The 18,005-nt window shown below is 37.7% G+C and overlaps 1 protein-coding gene and 1 non-coding gene across 7 annotated transcripts in view; one reads left to right on the top strand and one right to left on the bottom strand.

Moving 5' to 3' along the window:
- Window positions 1-14,652, top strand: part of FRS2 (fibroblast growth factor receptor substrate 2) — a 123,891-nt gene extending 109,239 nt beyond the window's left edge. For all 6 annotated transcript variants that reach the window (XM_060112409.1, XM_060112411.1, XM_060112413.1 and 3 more), the window contains 5 exons: window positions 3,775-3,866; window positions 5,389-5,575; window positions 6,375-6,533; window positions 6,894-7,057; window positions 8,916-14,652. In XM_060112409.1, the coding sequence (XP_059968392.1) occupies window positions 3,801-3,866; window positions 5,389-5,575; window positions 6,375-6,533; window positions 6,894-7,057; window positions 8,916-9,866 (1,527 nt within the window). In that variant the 5' untranslated portion in view covers window positions 3,775-3,800 and the 3' untranslated portion in view covers window positions 9,867-14,652. The remainder of the gene's footprint in view (window positions 1-3,774; window positions 3,867-5,388; window positions 5,576-6,374; window positions 6,534-6,893; window positions 7,058-8,915) is intronic.
- Window positions 4,209-4,335, bottom strand: LOC132499635 (small nucleolar RNA SNORA25). The gene has a single exon (XR_009533873.1). It is a non-coding gene; the product is annotated as a small nucleolar RNA SNORA25 (small nucleolar RNA).
- Window positions 14,653-18,005: the final 3,353 nt, after the last annotated feature.

The raw sequence follows: 18,005 nt of genomic DNA, 5'->3' as shown, positions 1-18,005 counted from the left end.
GCGCAGGCTCAGCGGCCATGGCTCACGGGCCCAGCCGCTCCGCAGCATGTGGGATCTTCCCAGACCGGGGCACGAACCCGTGTCCCCTGCATCGGCAGGCGGACTCTCAACCACTGTGCCACCAGGGAAGCCCCCTAAGTATTTTTTAAATTCATTATTTTCATCTTTATTCCTACTATTGCTGCTCTGGTTTTAAGTCTTTGGCATATTCCATTTTTCAGTAGTCTCTCACTGGCTTCCCTTCCTCTGAGCTAAACTCCCACTTAAAATTACCCTGCAGATGGAGGTATCTAAAATGAATTCCTGACCACCTCACTTTCCTGCTTAAAATACTTCATTGGCTTTTTACCTTGTGTAGGATGAAATTCATTCTCTTTGGAGTGGCATACAAGGATTTCATGTCACATGGTAGGCTTTTCATTAACTATTTTTGTACTGAACTGAAGCATTCAATGTGAAAGAGTCCCCAAGTAGGTTGTACCACCATTCGTATATCCCTGACAAAATCGGAGGTGCTGCCTTAACAGGTAGCCTGTGAAGGTGTCAAGTGGAAGAATGCTTTTTCTACTTCTTTTGAGAAATAGTTGAAAAATATTTACTTGAGGCATTATTTTTTCAGGCAAAAGCCACACTGTAGTAATCATTTAGCTCTTTGTATTCAGTGGTGAGGCTGGATAAGCAATTTCAAGACTTTTTGTTTGTTTTTTTGTTTCTATCAATTATCTGCTTTAAAAATTTTTTTTTGAAATATTCTTTTGGCCTCCTCAGCTTCTAATTTATTAGACACTTACTAATTTTTTAAAAATTAAACATGTATTGATTATCTGCTATGTCAAACAGTATACTTAGTGCCCTAGAAAATTCAGAAGACATGTTTCCTATCTTCTTGGAGATCACAGTGAAGTGGGTGGTGAGACAGGTCAACATTACAGTAGAATGTGGTAAGTGCCAAGATAGAGTCATGTCCATTTGACTACAGGGACATTGGAGGTAGGCTAGCGTCAAGTTAGTTGGAGTCCCAGATCCCTAGGTTGTTGTTCAGGATGCTTTATGGTTTGGCTTATGCTTGTGTTACAGCCTATTCTGCACTCTGGTCGTACTAGATGCCTCACTTTCTCCTGAATACATTGCCACCTTTCATGACTTTATCTTTGCACCTAATTTTTTATCTTGTCTCAAGTGCCTATTTCTGTTTTTTGCCTAGCACACTGTTTCTGCTCACCTTTTAAAGTACCAGCTCAAATGGTGCTTCCTGCCCTTCCTAACCCAGAAAATTAGTTGCTTCTTTCTCTGTGCCCACGGAACTCTTCTTATATTCTAACATGAGGTTTATCATAATGCATTATCTGTTGACATCTCTGTCTTTCCCTTTAGACTCATGGCTCTTCAGAGGTACATCCCGTGACTTAGTCATCTTTATACCATGATACTTAACTGGCATATTAAGACACCAAATATGATTTCTTTTTTCTTTTATGTAACAAGATTTTTTTTATCCTTATGTCATCACACATTTTCCCTATATAAATCTATTTACTTATGTTTTTAATTGAAGTATAGTTGATTTACAATGTTGTGTTAGTTTGTGGTGTACAGCAAAGTGATTCAGTTATATATGTATATATATATAATTTTTCATATTCTTTTCCATTATGTTTTATTACAAGATATTGAATATAGTTCCCTGTGTTAAACAGCAGAACCTTGTTGTTTATCTATTCTATTTATAGTAGTGTGTATCTGCTAATCCCAAACACCTAATTTATCCCTCCCCCGCCCCTTTTCCCCTTTGGTAACCATAAGTTTGTTTGCTATGTCTGTGAGTCTGTTTCTGTTTTGTAAATAAGTTCATTTGTATCATATTTTAGATTCCACATATAAGTGATACCATGTGGTATTTATCTTTCTCTGTCTGACTTACCTCATTTAGTGTGATAATCTCTAGGTCCATCCATGTTGCTGCAAATAGCATTATTTCATTCTTTTTTATGGCTGAGCAGTATTCCATTGTGTATTTATATATACCACATCTTCTTTATCCATTCATCTGTCAATGGACATTTAGGTTGCTTCCATGTCTTGGCTGTTGTAAATAGTGCTGCTATGAACATTATGGTACATGTATCTTTTCAAATTAGAGTTTTCTCTGGATATATGCCCAGGAGTGGGATTGCTGGATCTTATGGCAATTCTCTTTTTAGTTTTTTAAGGAACTTCCATACTGTTTTCCATAGTGGCTGCACCAAGTTAGGTTCCCAACAGTGTAGTAGAGTCCCCTTTCCTCCACACCCTCTTCAGCATTTATTATTTGTAGGGTTTTTAATGATGGCCATTCTCACCAGTGTGAGGACACCACCAAATATAAGTCTTAATTTAACTTTACTATTTTACTTATCACTTCTTTTGGTTTATACACTAGTATCCTTTTTCATCTGCTTAATCCTTATACCTGCCAGCATTCTTTATCTTCCTTTAGTGCAGTTCATTCAGCTCACAAGAAACTTAGAGCACCTCCTGTGTGCTAGGTATTGTGTTAGGCACAGGGAATGCAAGAATGAATAAAGTCCATCCCTGCTGGGAAGGACCTCAAAGTGGAGGGAAGTAGATAGATAAGTAAACAGTCTATCACAATTTCTGTGATGAAACACAGAACAGTGTGAAAGATGCTGTGATACTGGGAAGCTCAGGGTGCTTTGGGGGTACACAAGGAATATAACTTGCCCAGTTGGTAGGAGTCAGAGAAGGCTTCCTGAAGGCACTGTACTCTGAAGTTGAATATTGAGAAAGGAGCAGCATGGAAGGGTATGAGAGAACAAGATGCTCTGGGGAAACTGTTTAGTATGGCTGGGTAGGACTCGAAGCAGAGAGGAGGGAAGAGGTTAGACTGGATTTGTAGACAGAGACCAGATTGTGAAGGACCATGTGTCATACTGATGAGCTTTGCATTTTTTCCTGAAGGTAGTGAAGATCTGCTGAAGAATTTTAGGCAAATTTTAATCAGATTTGTTTTTAATGTTTAGTAGCTTCTTACGCTTCCTTCTTTCCCCCTTTTTTTCAAATACTGTCACATCCATTCTCATTCTTTCTCTTGTTTGTAAGTGAAGTTTTGAATTTTTCCTTTGCCCACTTGCAGTATTCTTCAACACTTAATGTCACTGTAACTACATATCTCTAACCTTCTGTGGGAAAGGATTAGATAGACACACTCTTTCAGTTTGGCCAGTATTCTCTGTTAAGTTACAGCTTGAATTTTGAGTTGTCTTTCTCTCTTAATGAACTATTCCAGATTTGTTTTTGTGTCTTATTAACCAATTTTGTCTGTTGGGATACGTAAAGAATACTACAATGCATAGTATGAATCAAAATACTTGCCAAACCAGAAGTCTAGCATCCTTTTGGAAATTTATTAATAAAGATGGACTGAAATTCCTAATAAGCCATAAAGGGTTAATTCCATGAATGACTTTATTTTAATAGTGTTATGTATGAGAACTTAAATTGGTTTCTTTTAGATAATTTTAAAATAGGCAGACCTTTGCAAATTAAATTTGAGATTTCTGTGAAGTCTCCCTCACAGAATTATTCTTCTTGCTGCTGAGTAAAATTCTCCAGCTAGTTGTGTGAAATCTAGCTCTAGCCATTTACTTCCTTAGGCTTAATTTTCCTCATCAGAATAACGCAGGGCTTATGTTAGATGATTTCTAATGTCTTTTTCTGTTTTATGACTTTTGTATCTTACATCTAATAATTTTTTGCAAATTATCTTTCATGTAGTGCTCACATGGTCTTCTGAAGAAGCCATGGGTAGCTGTTGTAGCTGTCCAGATAAAGACACTGTCCCAGATAACCATCGGAACAAGTTTAAGGTCAGTAAAAACTGGTTGAGATGTAGCTCTCACTGCCTACCTGGATGCTCTTCTTTTACTTCACTTAATTAACATGTCTTATTATTTCCTCACTTTTGTCTTCAGACCCTTTTATTTTCCTCTTTGTCCATTCTGCCTTTTCTTGTTTTAACAAATGATGACAACATTTCTTACTGACAGTGTGAAATCCTCTTTTCCTTTTCCTTTGGTCTTCCATATCCAGTTAGAGCCACACAATTCTGATAATACTGTCTTTTTTTTTTTTTTTTTTTTTTAACTTGGAAGACATTTACATTTATTTTTACCTTTCGACATCACCAGTCATGGATATGAGTGCCTAAATCTTGTATCTCCTTCAGGAAAACATAGCACTAATGAGTGACTGTTATATCCTCTGAAGAACTCAATCTTTGGTCACAGTGATAAGAGCCCCTGGATTTGGTCCCATCAGCCCTCTTTGAAATGACCTACTGATAATATTGTCTTTAAAATGCCACTTTATAGGTGCCTCTTCAGTCCCGTCACCAGCTCCCAGTCATTGTTTAATGCCTGGACAATTTCATAACTGAACTCTATCTTCAGTCATCTCTGTGATGCATCCTGCAATTGACATCAAATTAATCTTCCTCCTTCATCATTCTAAAACTTTAGTGGTATTCTGTTACTTAGATGCTAAGTGCTCCATTCCTTACTCATCCACAGTCATTAATCTCTCATATTCTGACCTCATTCTGCTGTAAATCATAGCCTCTGGATCACACAAACCTAGGTGTAAGTCACAGCCCTCTTGCTTCATAGCTTTATTACCTTTGGCAGGTTACATTATCACTAAGTCTTTGTTCACTTGTATGCAGTGGAGAAAATAGTATTACCTGCAGTTTAGGATCGGTATTAAATAACAAAAACACAAGTAAAGCACTTTGCCCAACCCAGGGGTATAGTAAATTCTCCCTAAGTGTTATCTGTTCTTTATAGTCTCTGGCCATTTTCTGAAGCTGAGCAGTGCAAAGCCTTTCCATACATGAACTCAATGCCAGTCCTGTCCTGATCTCTCTGAAACATACCTCCTTTGTCTCTGCTGTAGCACTGCATCTTCAGGATGTGCCCCCTAACTCCTGACCCACCAGTTCTCCCTCTTTATTCCTGTCTAAATTTAATTATACCCAAGGCCCAGCTAAAGTCCCTCCTCTTCTTATGTGAAGGCTTCTCCAACAACCCTCCGCCACAGTTACTGCATTTCGCAGCCTCTGTTGCAATCATTTGTTAGTTAAGCATTTACAGTTTTGTGGTGTTTTTCGTGTTTGTATATCTTATCTCCTCAGTGGGAATGTGAGTTCTTTGTGGATATGAACTGGGTATTACACTGCTACATAGTCCATGCCCTGAACACACAATCAGTTGTTGAATGTACTAACAAAGGAACCAATAAGCAATAGTACATTTTCCTGACAAATTAGTGAAATATGTGCATAACTGTCAAGTGGGAGCATTAAGTTAGCACTAATTAAACTTTCTTTTTTAGGTCATTAATGTGGATGATGATGGGAATGAGTTAGGTTCTGGCATAATGGAACTTACAGACACGGAACTGATTTTATACACTCGCAAACGTGACTCGGTAAAATGGCACTACCTCTGCCTCCGACGCTATGGCTATGATTCAAATCTCTTTTCTTTTGAAAGTGGTCGAAGATGTCAAACTGGACAAGGTAGGTAGAGCCTTTATTTTTTTTCTCCAAACATTATCATATTTGAAATATCATGCTATAATTCAGTTATTCTGTATGTAATGTTTAATGTTTTACTTTTATCCAGAATTAAAAAATTCCCAAATAAGTGGATTATTTAAAAAAGAGACATAGTACACTATGTATTCATTTATCAAGCATTTATTAAGCATGTTTTCTATGTCCAGAATTTTGGCTCATATTAACTTTAAGATTTGCAGTAAGTAAATGATTAGTCCCAGTAAATTGCCTATGTGTCTTTACTGTTATAACTCAGGGAAAAGAACCTAAACTTTGGAGTCAAACAAAACCTACTTTTATTTTTTGCTACCTACTTCTTGAAAGTCCTTGGGCAAGTTGCATGATCTCTGTCGCATCAAATTTCTTCTGTATCAGAGGGCAACGGTAATCCAATAATTAAACAAGGTAATGATTGTAAACCGCAGAGCAAGGGCCTGTCAAGTGATAAAGAATTCCCTTGGTAACGGTTAAGTTGGGCTCCCCCTGCTGTTAAAAAGCAGACTAGAGTAAGTTTGCAAATCTTGTTATGTCTTCCTTATTTTGAGCCATCACCCATGGACAAATGAAAATTATTCTGTGAACTTTTGGGTTTATGTTTTGAAACAGGGAATATAATTAATTTATCAGACATTTATTTTAAAGGCTTTTCTTGCTATTGGTGCATGGAATGCTTACTTTACAAGTTTATTCTTCGACAGATGCTCCTCTGTCTTTTTTAAAGATGCGGTGACCATTTTTTTCTCCCGGTTTGTATTTGTAGGAATCTTTGCCTTTAAGTGTGCTCGTGCAGAAGAATTATTTAATATGTTGCAAGAGATTATGCAGAATAATAGTATAAATGTAGTGGAGGAGCCAGTTGTTGAAAGGAATAATCATCAGACAGAATTGGAAGTCCCCAGAACACCTCGAACACCTACAAGTAAGTGTCCATTTTTCTTCTTCTATTATAAACTATAGATTACGGTTATTTAATCTATAAATTGTTAGGAATTACCATTGGCTAACGTAAGTATAGTGGTTGTGAGTTTTAAAAAACTGTTAGCTATAATTATAAACATTTTTAATATTTTAAATAGGAAAACATTAATTGTTTCATATTATTTAAAATGTGAGTGGAAAGTTAGAGTGGAGGGGGTACGCTGTTTTGCTGTGGTTTCTCATGTCTTGCCAGAAACACCTTCCTTAAACCTCTCAGTGCTGATTGTATTCTCATTCATTTTTATTCTCTGTGCCCTACCCCTGTATCCTTTCTTAAACCAATAAACAAACAAAAACTCAGCTCCAGGGTTTGCTGCTCAGAACTTACCTAATGGATATCCCCGATACCCCTCATTTGGAGACGCTTCATCCCATCCTTCAAGCAGACATCCTTCTGTGGGAAGTGCACGCCTGCCTTCAGTAGGTGAAGAGTCTACACATCCCTTGCTTGTGGCTGAGGAACAAGTAAGCATGTCCTACTGTCTAACATATTGTGTGGGGTTAGAGTGTTATTGTGCTAACACTTGAAGGTTTTCGTTTGAATTTTAGCTGTCACTATTTGTATATGACTTTTGTAGTGAAGACTCAGAGGAAATAGCATGTATTTTCTGTCATATACCCAAATATATATAGGTGTTGAGGGAAACTTAGCATTACAGTAAGTTTGTGGGTTCACAGGAGAGGTGCATCTATAGATAAAGATGGACATAACCAATGGCCAATTTTGTTACAATAACCTCCAATGAAAGCTTTTTATGTTACAGTTTTTTTTTTTGTTTTTGTTTTTTTTTTGTGGTATGCGGGCCTCTCACTGCTGTGGCCTCTCCCGTTGCGGAGCACAGGCTCCAGACGTGCAGGCTCAGCGGCCATGGCTCACGGGCCCAGCTGCTCCGCGGCATGTGGGACCCTCCCAGACCGGGGCACGAACCCGTGTCCCCTGCATCGGCAGGCGGACTCTCAACCACTGCGCCACCAGGGAAGCCCTATGTTACAGTTTTTATAGTTAGTGGACTACTAACAATAAGACAGATTTTGTTGTCAGTGTTTTAACAGAGCAATTTAATATTCCTGACTATTATATTTTCATTTTAGGAATGAAGTTATCTGGTTGAACATTGTCTATGTATTACTTAGTTATACTTATCTTTTGTCAACAATATGGTTGTTTATCATGAAGAAATTTTTACTGTTTTGAAATCCATTTGTTTGTGTTCTTTACTTGTTAAATGAGTTCTTATTTACTATAATTAAATTTCCCTTAGTTTTGAATTTTATTTTTTATTTATTTTTTTGTTTGTTTGTTTTTTTGCGATACGCGGGCCTCTCACTGTTGTGGCCTCTCCCGTTGCGGAGCACAGGCTCTGGATGCGCAGGCTCAGTGGCCATGGCTCATGGGCCCAGCCGCTCTGCGGCATGTGGGATCCTCCCAGACTGGGGCACGAACCCGTATCCCCTGCATCAACAGGCAGACTCTCAACCACTGCACCACCAGGGAAGCCCTTGAATTTTATTTTTGAGTTTTTCAAATTTTATGTATAGACTTCTGAACTTTTTTTATATTGTCCCCCCCGCAAATTACCACGAACTTTTCTAAGTAGCAGTAATTTCCTGGTATCTATTTTATATCTATGCATTTTACAGAACTCTTATTGAATCTAGTAGGGTCTATCTCTTTATATAGTCAGATCATCTATAAATTATGATAAATTTCTCTCTTCCTTTTTAATACTTGTTATTTCCTATTTCTAAATCAGGTTTTAATGCATTGATGAGAATTTTAGAACAACATCAAAGTAATAATCCCCATCTGTTCCTGATTTTTTATTTTTTCTACAGAATGCTTATCATGTTTCACCATCACATGTATTTTTGTTTTGTTTTGTTTTGTTTTTTGTTTTTTTGCGGTATGCGGGCCTCTCACTGTTGTGGCCTCTCCTGTTGCGGAGCACAGGCTCCGGACGCGCAGGCTCAGCGGCCATGGCTCACGGGCCTAGCCGCTCTGTGGCATGTGGGATCTTCCCGGAATGGGGCACGAACCCATGTCCCCTGCATCGGCAGGTGGGCTCTCAACGACTGCGCCACCAGGGAAGCCCCATCACGTGTATTTTAAAGTAGTTATTCTTTTATCAAGCTAGGAAGACATTTCTACATTTCTCCCACCTCCCCCCAACCTTTTTGTTGGTAAAAAAAACAGGTACAAAAGCTTTGAAGTAAGAATATACTTAGAAAGTTAATAAAATTAATTGATATAGTCAGGCAAATTTTTTTGTTCTTTTTTTTTTTTTAAAAGCAAGTTTACTGATTCACTTTCCTCTTGTTTTAGGTACATACCTATGTCAACACTACAGGTGTACAAGAAGAACGGAAAAACCGCGCAAGCGTGCATGTCCCATTGGAGGCGAGGGTTTCTAATGCTGAAAGCAACACACCAAAAGAAGAACCAAGTAATATTGAGGACAGGGACCCTCAGATTCTTCTTGAACCTGAAGGAGTCAAGTTTGTCTTAGGACCAACCCCAGTTCAAAAGCAATTAATGGAAAAAGAGAAACTGGAACAACTTGGAAGAGATCAAGTCAGCGGAAGTGGCGCGAATACCACGGAGTGGGACACTGGCTATGACAGTGATGAACGAAGAGATGCGCCCTCTGTTAACAAACTGGTGTATGAAAATCTAAATGGGCTCTCTCTCCCCAGCGCCTCAGGGCTCAGGAGAGGTCGTCTGCCGTCCACCGGTACCTCAGATACCCAGAATCTCAACAACTCAGCTCAGAGAAGAACTGCATTGTTAAACTACGAAAATCTACCATCTTTGCCTCCTGTTTGGGAAGCCCGCAAGCTAAGTAGGGATGAAGATGACAATTTAGGACCAAAGACCCCATCTCTAAATGGCTACCATAATAATCTTGATCCAATGCATAACTATGTAAATACAGAGAATGTAACAGTGCCGGCAAGTGCTCACAAAATAGAATATTCAAGGCGTCGGGACTGTACACCGACAGTCTTTAACTTTGATATCAGACGCCCAAGTTTAGAACACAGGCAGCTCAATTACATACAGGTTGACTTGGAAGGTGGCAGTGACTCTGACAACCCTCAGACTCCAAAAACGCCTACCACTCCCCTTCCACAGACCCCTACCAGACGCACAGAGCTGTATGCTGTGATAGACATCGAGAGAACTGCTGCTATGTCAAATCTGCAGAAAGCACTGCCACGAGACGATGGTACATCTAGGAAAACTAGACACAATAGTACTGATCTGCCCATGTGAGCCCGGAAACCATTACATTGTTTGCACCTTTGTGAAGTTTTAAAAAATGAAGATGCAAGTGCTTCATTTTTATTTCTAAACACTAACTCCTTTTATAGACTGATAAAAAAATTTTTTTCTGACTATTTCATGTGCTTCTTTAAAGGGAAATTAAAATGTAGAGCAGGTACTCATAAAAGAACACTAATTTCATTCTATACTACTCTTTACTGTACAGCAGCATTCCCATTTTCACAGTGCCTATTTAAAATGAGAATTGAAGTGAGTGACATGCTGGTCAATTTTTATTAAGATTCTGGACTCATGCATATCATTCATGTCTAAGTCATGGTTGGCATTTAAAGCATATTATAAAGCCTCTTGATAATGTGCATTGCTAACAGATAACTCTAGGCTTTGAAAGTACTATTTGTAGATTTACTATTCATGGTATGTGACCTCCAGCATGTAACATGAGGAATCCTTTATTTCATTAATTGTAGGCTTTTTGACTTGAGCCAGGACATATGTATGGAAATAGAAGTACCACACCTCCTATGTACCAGTCAGTTCCCTAGCCTTCATCGTTTCTAGAAAGAGCCCTACGTTCATGAACATGGTTTGCTGTTGGTGTGTTGAAAGGCAGGAAATAGACGAGGTTTTCTGTTTACTCATCTCATGGTGTCATTTGTAAGGCATGCCCAGATATCTTAGTCAGAATTACACATAGGCTCAAGAATCAGTCTCAGGTCACTTTATCCAAAAACATTTGAAAATCTGAACCATGATCTCTTGAAAGTTTCTCTCCTACAGATTATTAACAGTAACATTGTTTTCTGGAGGCATTTGTGCCATTAGATTGCCATTTACCTTCAAGTTTTTCCTTTGGTGTTTGGGATGTCTAATTTTGTTGCTTCATGTCTTTTTCAATTTAGGATGTTTGAGTTTGTATATAGTTTTGAAACATTGGATTATGTGTTCATTGTTGTTTAGTTTGCATTTTTGTCAAATTGTGGTTTTGAAGGTTCATTTGGAACTTACTGTTATTCTATAACAGGGTTGCCCTTGTCCAGTATTTATTTATATGCCGTTTACTTTTCAAGTTGATAAAAGCATTCTCACAATCTTAAATTTCACTTGTGTTCATAGGTGATCTCTTAAGCAGCTGAGAAGAAAACAAAAAGGAAGCTACTTTTAACATGCAAATTTCCCTAAAGGTACTGTGTTTTCTCTGTGGGCACTCTCCCAGCACTTTAGCAGTGATCCCCTCAGTCACACGGCTGCAGTTGTACTTTGCCCACTGTCGTGCTCCTCAGCTCTGCTGTCCTTTCATTCATAGCTGGATCGTGGGTTATCCCTTGATTTCAATAGAATGTTGAAGTTGTTGCCAGCATAGCAGGTACAGTGGAAGTCTTATAGCAATGACATTGTGTCAGAATTTAGGATTGAAAATGAATTGATGTTTATATAAATGGATGAGGTCCATATGTCTAGCTCTTGGAAAATCAAGAATTTTCCAGTTTCCCAAATCCTAGAGAAGACAAGAGCAGGTAGAGTGGAAAGAAGGTTAGATAACCTTGCAAAATATGTCACTGTCTCCTCTAAATATGAGGAAGTTTGAGATTTTGGTCTGGATCTACCAGATGTAACTAAGGTTAATTTAGCATGAAAAACTTTCAGTCATATAGCATCCAATCTGTTCCATAAATGACCTAATTATAGGACAGTGAATGAATTAGCAAAATAATAGCGCGGGACCATTATAAAGAAAATAAATTATTAAAGATGTCTTTATCATTTTTAATGCCACTGGTTTATGTGCATAGCAGAATTTTCTTTCTTTTCTGTGAATTTGGTGCTTACCAAAGTGTTCACTGTTCTCTAAAAAGAGAGCAGTGGTATAGGTATGCAGTTTCCATTTTAATGTATTGTTCCATTTATGCTTTATTCTGAGTAGGTTGCTAATTGTGCCAAATTTATGTGATGATTTTTGTAATGTGGAATAAGAGTTATGATGGAACCAGTGCACATGGTTTTCTCCGAAACAAGCAGTCAAGACAGAACGTTAACCTCCAAACAAAAGGGCTGACCTATTTACTCATTTTGGAGGTTGGGTACTTTCTTTTCTTACTTTTCATCAGCCTTTTCATTTTTCCTTCCAGATTCTGATTAGTTTTTATATTTTTTAAGCAACTATAATATAACCATTGCAGTTTATTCTTTCAATACTGTGTGCTTTAAAAATGAAAATGGGACCAAGTTGTCTGCTAAGAATTTGATTTTTAGGTACTACGAGTATTAGGGAAGATGTATACAACTGGTATTAATTTCTAGATGTCTCTGGAAATCACCTGTGTTCCTATTTAATTAAAAATAATGTAGAACACTATTTGTCCTCTGCAGTAGTCTAGTAATGGGCATTAAGCTCTGTCCTGGAAGAATTGTACCAATTACTAGGTGCATTTTAGAATGAGATATTTTATTGGGATATAATTGTGGCCATATGTTTCAGATTTTCTGAGACAGACCTAATTTTACATATTCTGTTCTGTTGATAGATCATGTGATCCCACTTTTTGGTTTTGGAAATATAGTCATTGATCATACGCTTTCCCCCAATAGAATCCTGTTTTATCCATATAGATCATAACAGCTTTTATCCCAGACCAGGGCTGGAAACTAATATGGGTATTACATGTGTTTTTTCTTAGTGTGTTTTATTTCCCAGGTTCATCTTCCTTTCAAAATGAAAATATGGTGCCTTCCCTCCCTCCAGGAAGATTGGCAAATAGTTCCTTTTATTTACTGCTGCTGTGGAGTGATGAGATATGCACTTTACTTTTGAAGACTCAGCAAAAAGCTTTTCACTTCTCAGTATATCCAGAACAGATCACATTTTGGACTTAAGAAAATTTGCCAAGCAGTCTTTGTTTTTACAGATATTAATGTTGACCCCACAGTTCAGTGTTGTGAGTCAAGCTAGTGTTTGTGTATCCCCCCCCCCAAAAAAAAATCTGTGGCGCAAAGTATAAAAATGTACCTCAATAATGTTCTATTAAAAATGGGACAGGGGCCTTATGTTTTCATAATTTCCCAATAATGTGCCACCATATTTTTGCCTCAAGGTAAAGGTTTTAACAAGCTAAAAAATACATCCCATTTCCCCTAACCTATAATGTCCAAGTGTTTTGTGCAATGTGTAGTGTGTGTGTATAAATATATATATGTATATTTGTATATACATATATATATATATATATATATCCTTGAAATAGACATACCATCAGAGACAACATTCAGAAGTAACTGATGTATTGGCATCTCTTTCTAATCTCTGATATGTGAGGTATATGGTACTAAATTACCTTTTCCCTGTTTGCCAAATTTGAATAAAGGCATTGGTACAAAATCACAGAATGTATAGAAAATGTTTTTTGGCTTGAAAAATTAACAAATATTTTATGACATACCACAATATACTCTGCCCAAACCAGCACCCTATCTTTCCTGTTCTTTACGTCCCTTTTCCCCATCCCTACATCCTCTTTTTTTTCTTTTTTGGTGTAACACAATTCTTTTGTAGCATCATTACAATTGCAGTTCTATGACAATTGGACAATAATAGCATGGAAACGGACTGGTATTAATAGTACAGTAGTCACCAGTGTGCCACATTTGCATTGGTAAATGCAAAATACACATTTTATAAAGGACAAATTTTGTGTTATGTTTTTATTTTCATTACATTGTATAATATTGTAAGATTATGTATGTCCTAATTTGCATTATAAATGTTTTTTTCCTACGTAAAGGCATAAATATAGCAACTTTGTATAAAGGTAGCTTATTAGATTTTTAATTTTGTCTTTTATAAAAAATTGTCTAACAGTGGGACTAAATTGTCTAACATTGCCAAATTGTATATGAAATATGAATTTTACCCCCTATAGTTAATTTCGTTTATAAGCATTCCATATTTCTCTAATAAAAGACATAAGTGATACTGTACTATGCATAAATTGTATTTTAATGCTGTTTCATATCAGCATTTTAAATTTTGGTTTGCATTTTTAATATTGGCAAAATTTACCACTGTTGATTAAACCTTGTTGTATATGTAACAACATCTTTTGCCCTCTAGCCCTCCCCACCCTGTTCTCTATTTCCCCCTGTCAGTGCCAACTTCATACGTTTTGTAGCATGGCAATAAAATATAACTTTTACACTGAGGCCAAGTGTGGCTTTTTGGAGGATGTGGACATGGGAGGATTACCCTCTAGTTATTCTTTGCATATGACTTTTTGCCGTATAAGCCATGTTTCCAGGCATGAGTAAGTTATCTCGTATATGATGTGAACGTGCTTTTAAGGACAAGTGTGAATGTGCTTTTAAGCTTAATTTTTGTCCTAACAAATAACTAGTTTTTTATTTTTGGAAAAGTCAGAGTTCTTGAAGTACAATCAAACCTTTATTAACTGGAGTACTTAAAGAATAAGCTAATAATTGAATTTAGTTCAACAAGGGCTAAGCAACACTTTTTAAACATCCTTATTTATTGTAGAGTATTAGTATACCATCCTAAAAATTATATATAAAATATGTTTTAATTTTAGATGATTTAGCTTCTTGCAATGACTTACTGTTGTCATTCTGGCATAAATCTCCATGACGAGGTACTCAAGTTGATACTGGAAGCTGAGCTGACTATACACTAACCTTAACATTCGTGAAAAACTGCTTTGTTGAATAAAATCTGATCGGAGTTCTTATGGTTACTTTCCCCCTTATTGCCTAAAGTAGATTGCAATAAAACCCCAATAAAAGTTTGGTTGGATACCTATTTAAAGTTTCACTGTATTTATACTTCATACATTTCTTGAAACTTTATAAGAGGTTTTATTCCTTAGTCTCATATCACTGCCTCCATTTTCAAAGTTCAAAGTGAAATGAAATTTTATGTATTTGACAGACTCTAACAGTTTTTATCTTCTTGGTCATTCAAACTATTAGTACTCAGGGCTGGGACTCCAGACCTGTTTTTTGTCACTGAGTGGCACTGCAAACCCTATTTCAGTATAGCTCAAGATGGAGATTATTTAAACAGTAAAGGGAATAGACAAGTCCACAAATGATCGGGTGCTTACTATGTACCAGACACCATGGAACACAGAAATTGGTTAAGATGTGACAGAGACCACACCTTGCAAAACTTAGGTGTTTGTTCTCAGAAATTAAAACCTTTTTTTGGATTATTGCTGTATTTTTCCTTTGAGCTCCTTTGAAGACAGTAACTATTCACATATTCTTATTTAATGAATGAGCACAAACTAGGTCCTATGCTAGTGATAAAGATAGTAATTCTTGTTCTCAAAAGAGTTTGTAGTTTAGAACAGCCCTTCTAACTGAGGGCAGTGCCCTTCCTCCCCCCAGAGGACTAAGCCCTAAGACATAAATTAGGTATAAGGAATTACCATCTCTGTGATACCTCTAGAATAGTAGTAGCTATATATTTAGGAGAATTGAAAAAAATTATTCCAATTCTTAATACGTGATAAAGGCACGTACAAAGGAAGGGCATCTAACAGCCTGAGAATGGAGATTTTCGAGAAGGGCTTACAGGAGGTAATCCCTGAGGTGTTTGATGAGGGCAGGAGGGGAGAGGATATCATAGGGAGAAGAAATACCATGTGCAAAGGCACAGAGGTGTAGAAAGATCACGATGTTCAGTGGTGGCAAAGGTTCCATATGCCTGGAGCATAGGATGAAAAGGCAGTCTGGGGGGATAGAGAAGGGAGAAATGAGAGACATCATATAGGTATAGAATGCGAAGGAGTTTTTGTTTTACTCAAAATGAGGTGAGACAATTTGAAGGGTTTAAACATTGGAGAAATAATATTTTATAAAGATGACTGACATCAACATGGAGGATAAAATAGAGGACATGGCATTTTAATAAGGCAGGGAGACTAAAATGGAAGCAAAACTGGATAAATGCTTTTTCAAAGGCATTGTTAAAGGAGTGTTTAGGTTATCTGTTGCTGTGCAACAAGCCACCTAAAACCTTAGTGGCTTAAATCATTTTGTTATTTCTCACATTGCTATAGATCACAGTAGGCAAGCTTATGGAACCCACCCCAAATTACAAAACTAATATTTGGAAGAGTTGAAATCCAAACCCACGCAGTCTGGATCCTGAAGCTGTTTAGCCTTTGGCATACAAGGGTGACACCAAATGACACAGGAAAGGAGGAAAAGTCAAAAACACACGCAATAGAGAAAGGACAAATTGCTGGGAGTTCCCTCATAGGGGGCTCCTCCTGGCTGTCTCTGGCCTCCGCTCCACAGGTGGCAGAGCCTGCCTCCCAGTTCCCATCCAAGAGCCCCTGGCTATGCTTCTCCCCACCGCCGCTCCAAAGACCAGCAGGGAGGGGGGGCTGGCTTTTCCATCACCCATAGTCTCAGACTTGCCTGCCAGAGGACATAATAATACTTCCACATACGTGATTTTGCCCACAATAAAAACAGCTGTTTTCAATACTGTGCAGGTATCTTAGTGCCTTGTTATTGTGACTTCTCATTCCACTGTGCGATTTGAGATCTGCTGGTTGAGGTACATTCCCTGAAAGAAGAGCAAGTTTTCCTGCAAAGAACACAAAACTCTTGGTAGATTTATAATAATTTGTCCAATCTGAACACCCCTTTTCATGCTGGACCTTGCAAATAGTGTAAACTGGGGTCAGCAAACTTTGTCCGTAAAGGATCAGATAGTAAATATTTTAGGCTTTGTGGGCTATAGAGTCTGTCACAACTACTCAACTCTTCCATTGTATAACTCTGTATTGTATTGCCCAGTATAAAAATGAGTTTGCTTGTGTTACAACCAAGCTTCATGGATGTCAAAATATAAATTTCATATAATTTTAATGTATCACAAAAGTTTTTGTTTTCAATCACTTAAAAATATAAAAATCATTCTTAACTCTCTGGCCATACAAAATCAGGTGGCAGGTTGGATTTGGCGCCTCATGGTTTGTCAATCCCTGGTGAAACTAACCCTCTTAGCATATATCTGAAGGGTAGAACAATTAAAAATTGAAAATATCAGGACTTCCCTAGTGGTCCAGTGGCTAGGACTCTGCCCTCCCAATGCAGGGGGCCCAGGTTTGATCCCTGGTCAGGGAACTAGATCCCGCATGCTCCAACTAAGAGTTCGCATGCTCCAACTAAAGTTCCCACATGTGGCAACAAAGATCCCGCATGCTGCAACTAAGACCAGGCGCAGCCAAATAAATATATTTTTTAAAAAATTGAAAACACCCACCAATGTTAACAATTGCCACAATCCAAGAGCTTGCTAAGAGATCAGTTAGTCAAAGGGAGAAAAAAGTATCAGATGCAAAGCTAAACAGATTTTTTTTAAGTACAAAAATTTTGCTTTAAATGTCCTAGGGGTCAACTTAGAGAAAGTAGAAAACTGTTCTTAACAAACGGAAATATTTGGGATTGATTTTGCTCTTTACAAAGACAATATGTAAGAGGATATTAGTCATCTCTACAACTGTGTGTTGGGGGGAGGGGAGAATGAGTGAAATGCAAAACCTCCTGAAAGTGAGCAAGCTGGACGAAGTAAAAGTCTCCATCAGAGCTCACAAGACCTTGTTCTGGACAGCCCAACTGAGAACAGCGTTTTACAATCCAGTAAAAGAAAGATGTCTTCCTCCATCTTAATAAATAATGTTTAAAATTAAAATAGCAATAAAATATTATTTAGGAATATAATGGTAAATGTTTTATAAAGCTCAAAAAGTTGAGAGTGGTTGCTTCTGGGGAGAGGAATTAATGCGGTTGGTGAATTATGTTTTCCATTATTAGTGTTATTGAGCCCAAGCTCGCTCTGCTTGCTGCACAACAGGCCAATAAATCTGGAGGCGAGTTGTTGGGGCAGGGAATAATGACTTTAATCGCAAAGCTAGCGGACCTTGAAAGGGGGTGGGGGTGGGGTCCCCTGCGACGTCAACCAGTGGCTGAGTGGGACTGCTACCAGTGGCTCTCTAACAGCCACGTGCCTGCCCCACCCCTATTACATTAGTATACAACACTTTAAACTCTGTACATGTAGTACTTTAAAGCAACATTTTTTTTTTTTTTTTTTTTTTTTTT

Source organism: Mesoplodon densirostris, chromosome 11 (genome assembly GCF_025265405.1).
Source record: "Mesoplodon densirostris isolate mMesDen1 chromosome 11, mMesDen1 primary haplotype, whole genome shotgun sequence".
In the NCBI taxonomy this organism is placed as follows: Eukaryota; Metazoa; Chordata; class Mammalia; order Artiodactyla; family Ziphiidae; genus Mesoplodon; species Mesoplodon densirostris.
Note: the sequence above shows the minus strand (reverse complement) of the source record. Positions and strands in the feature narration are given on the sequence as shown.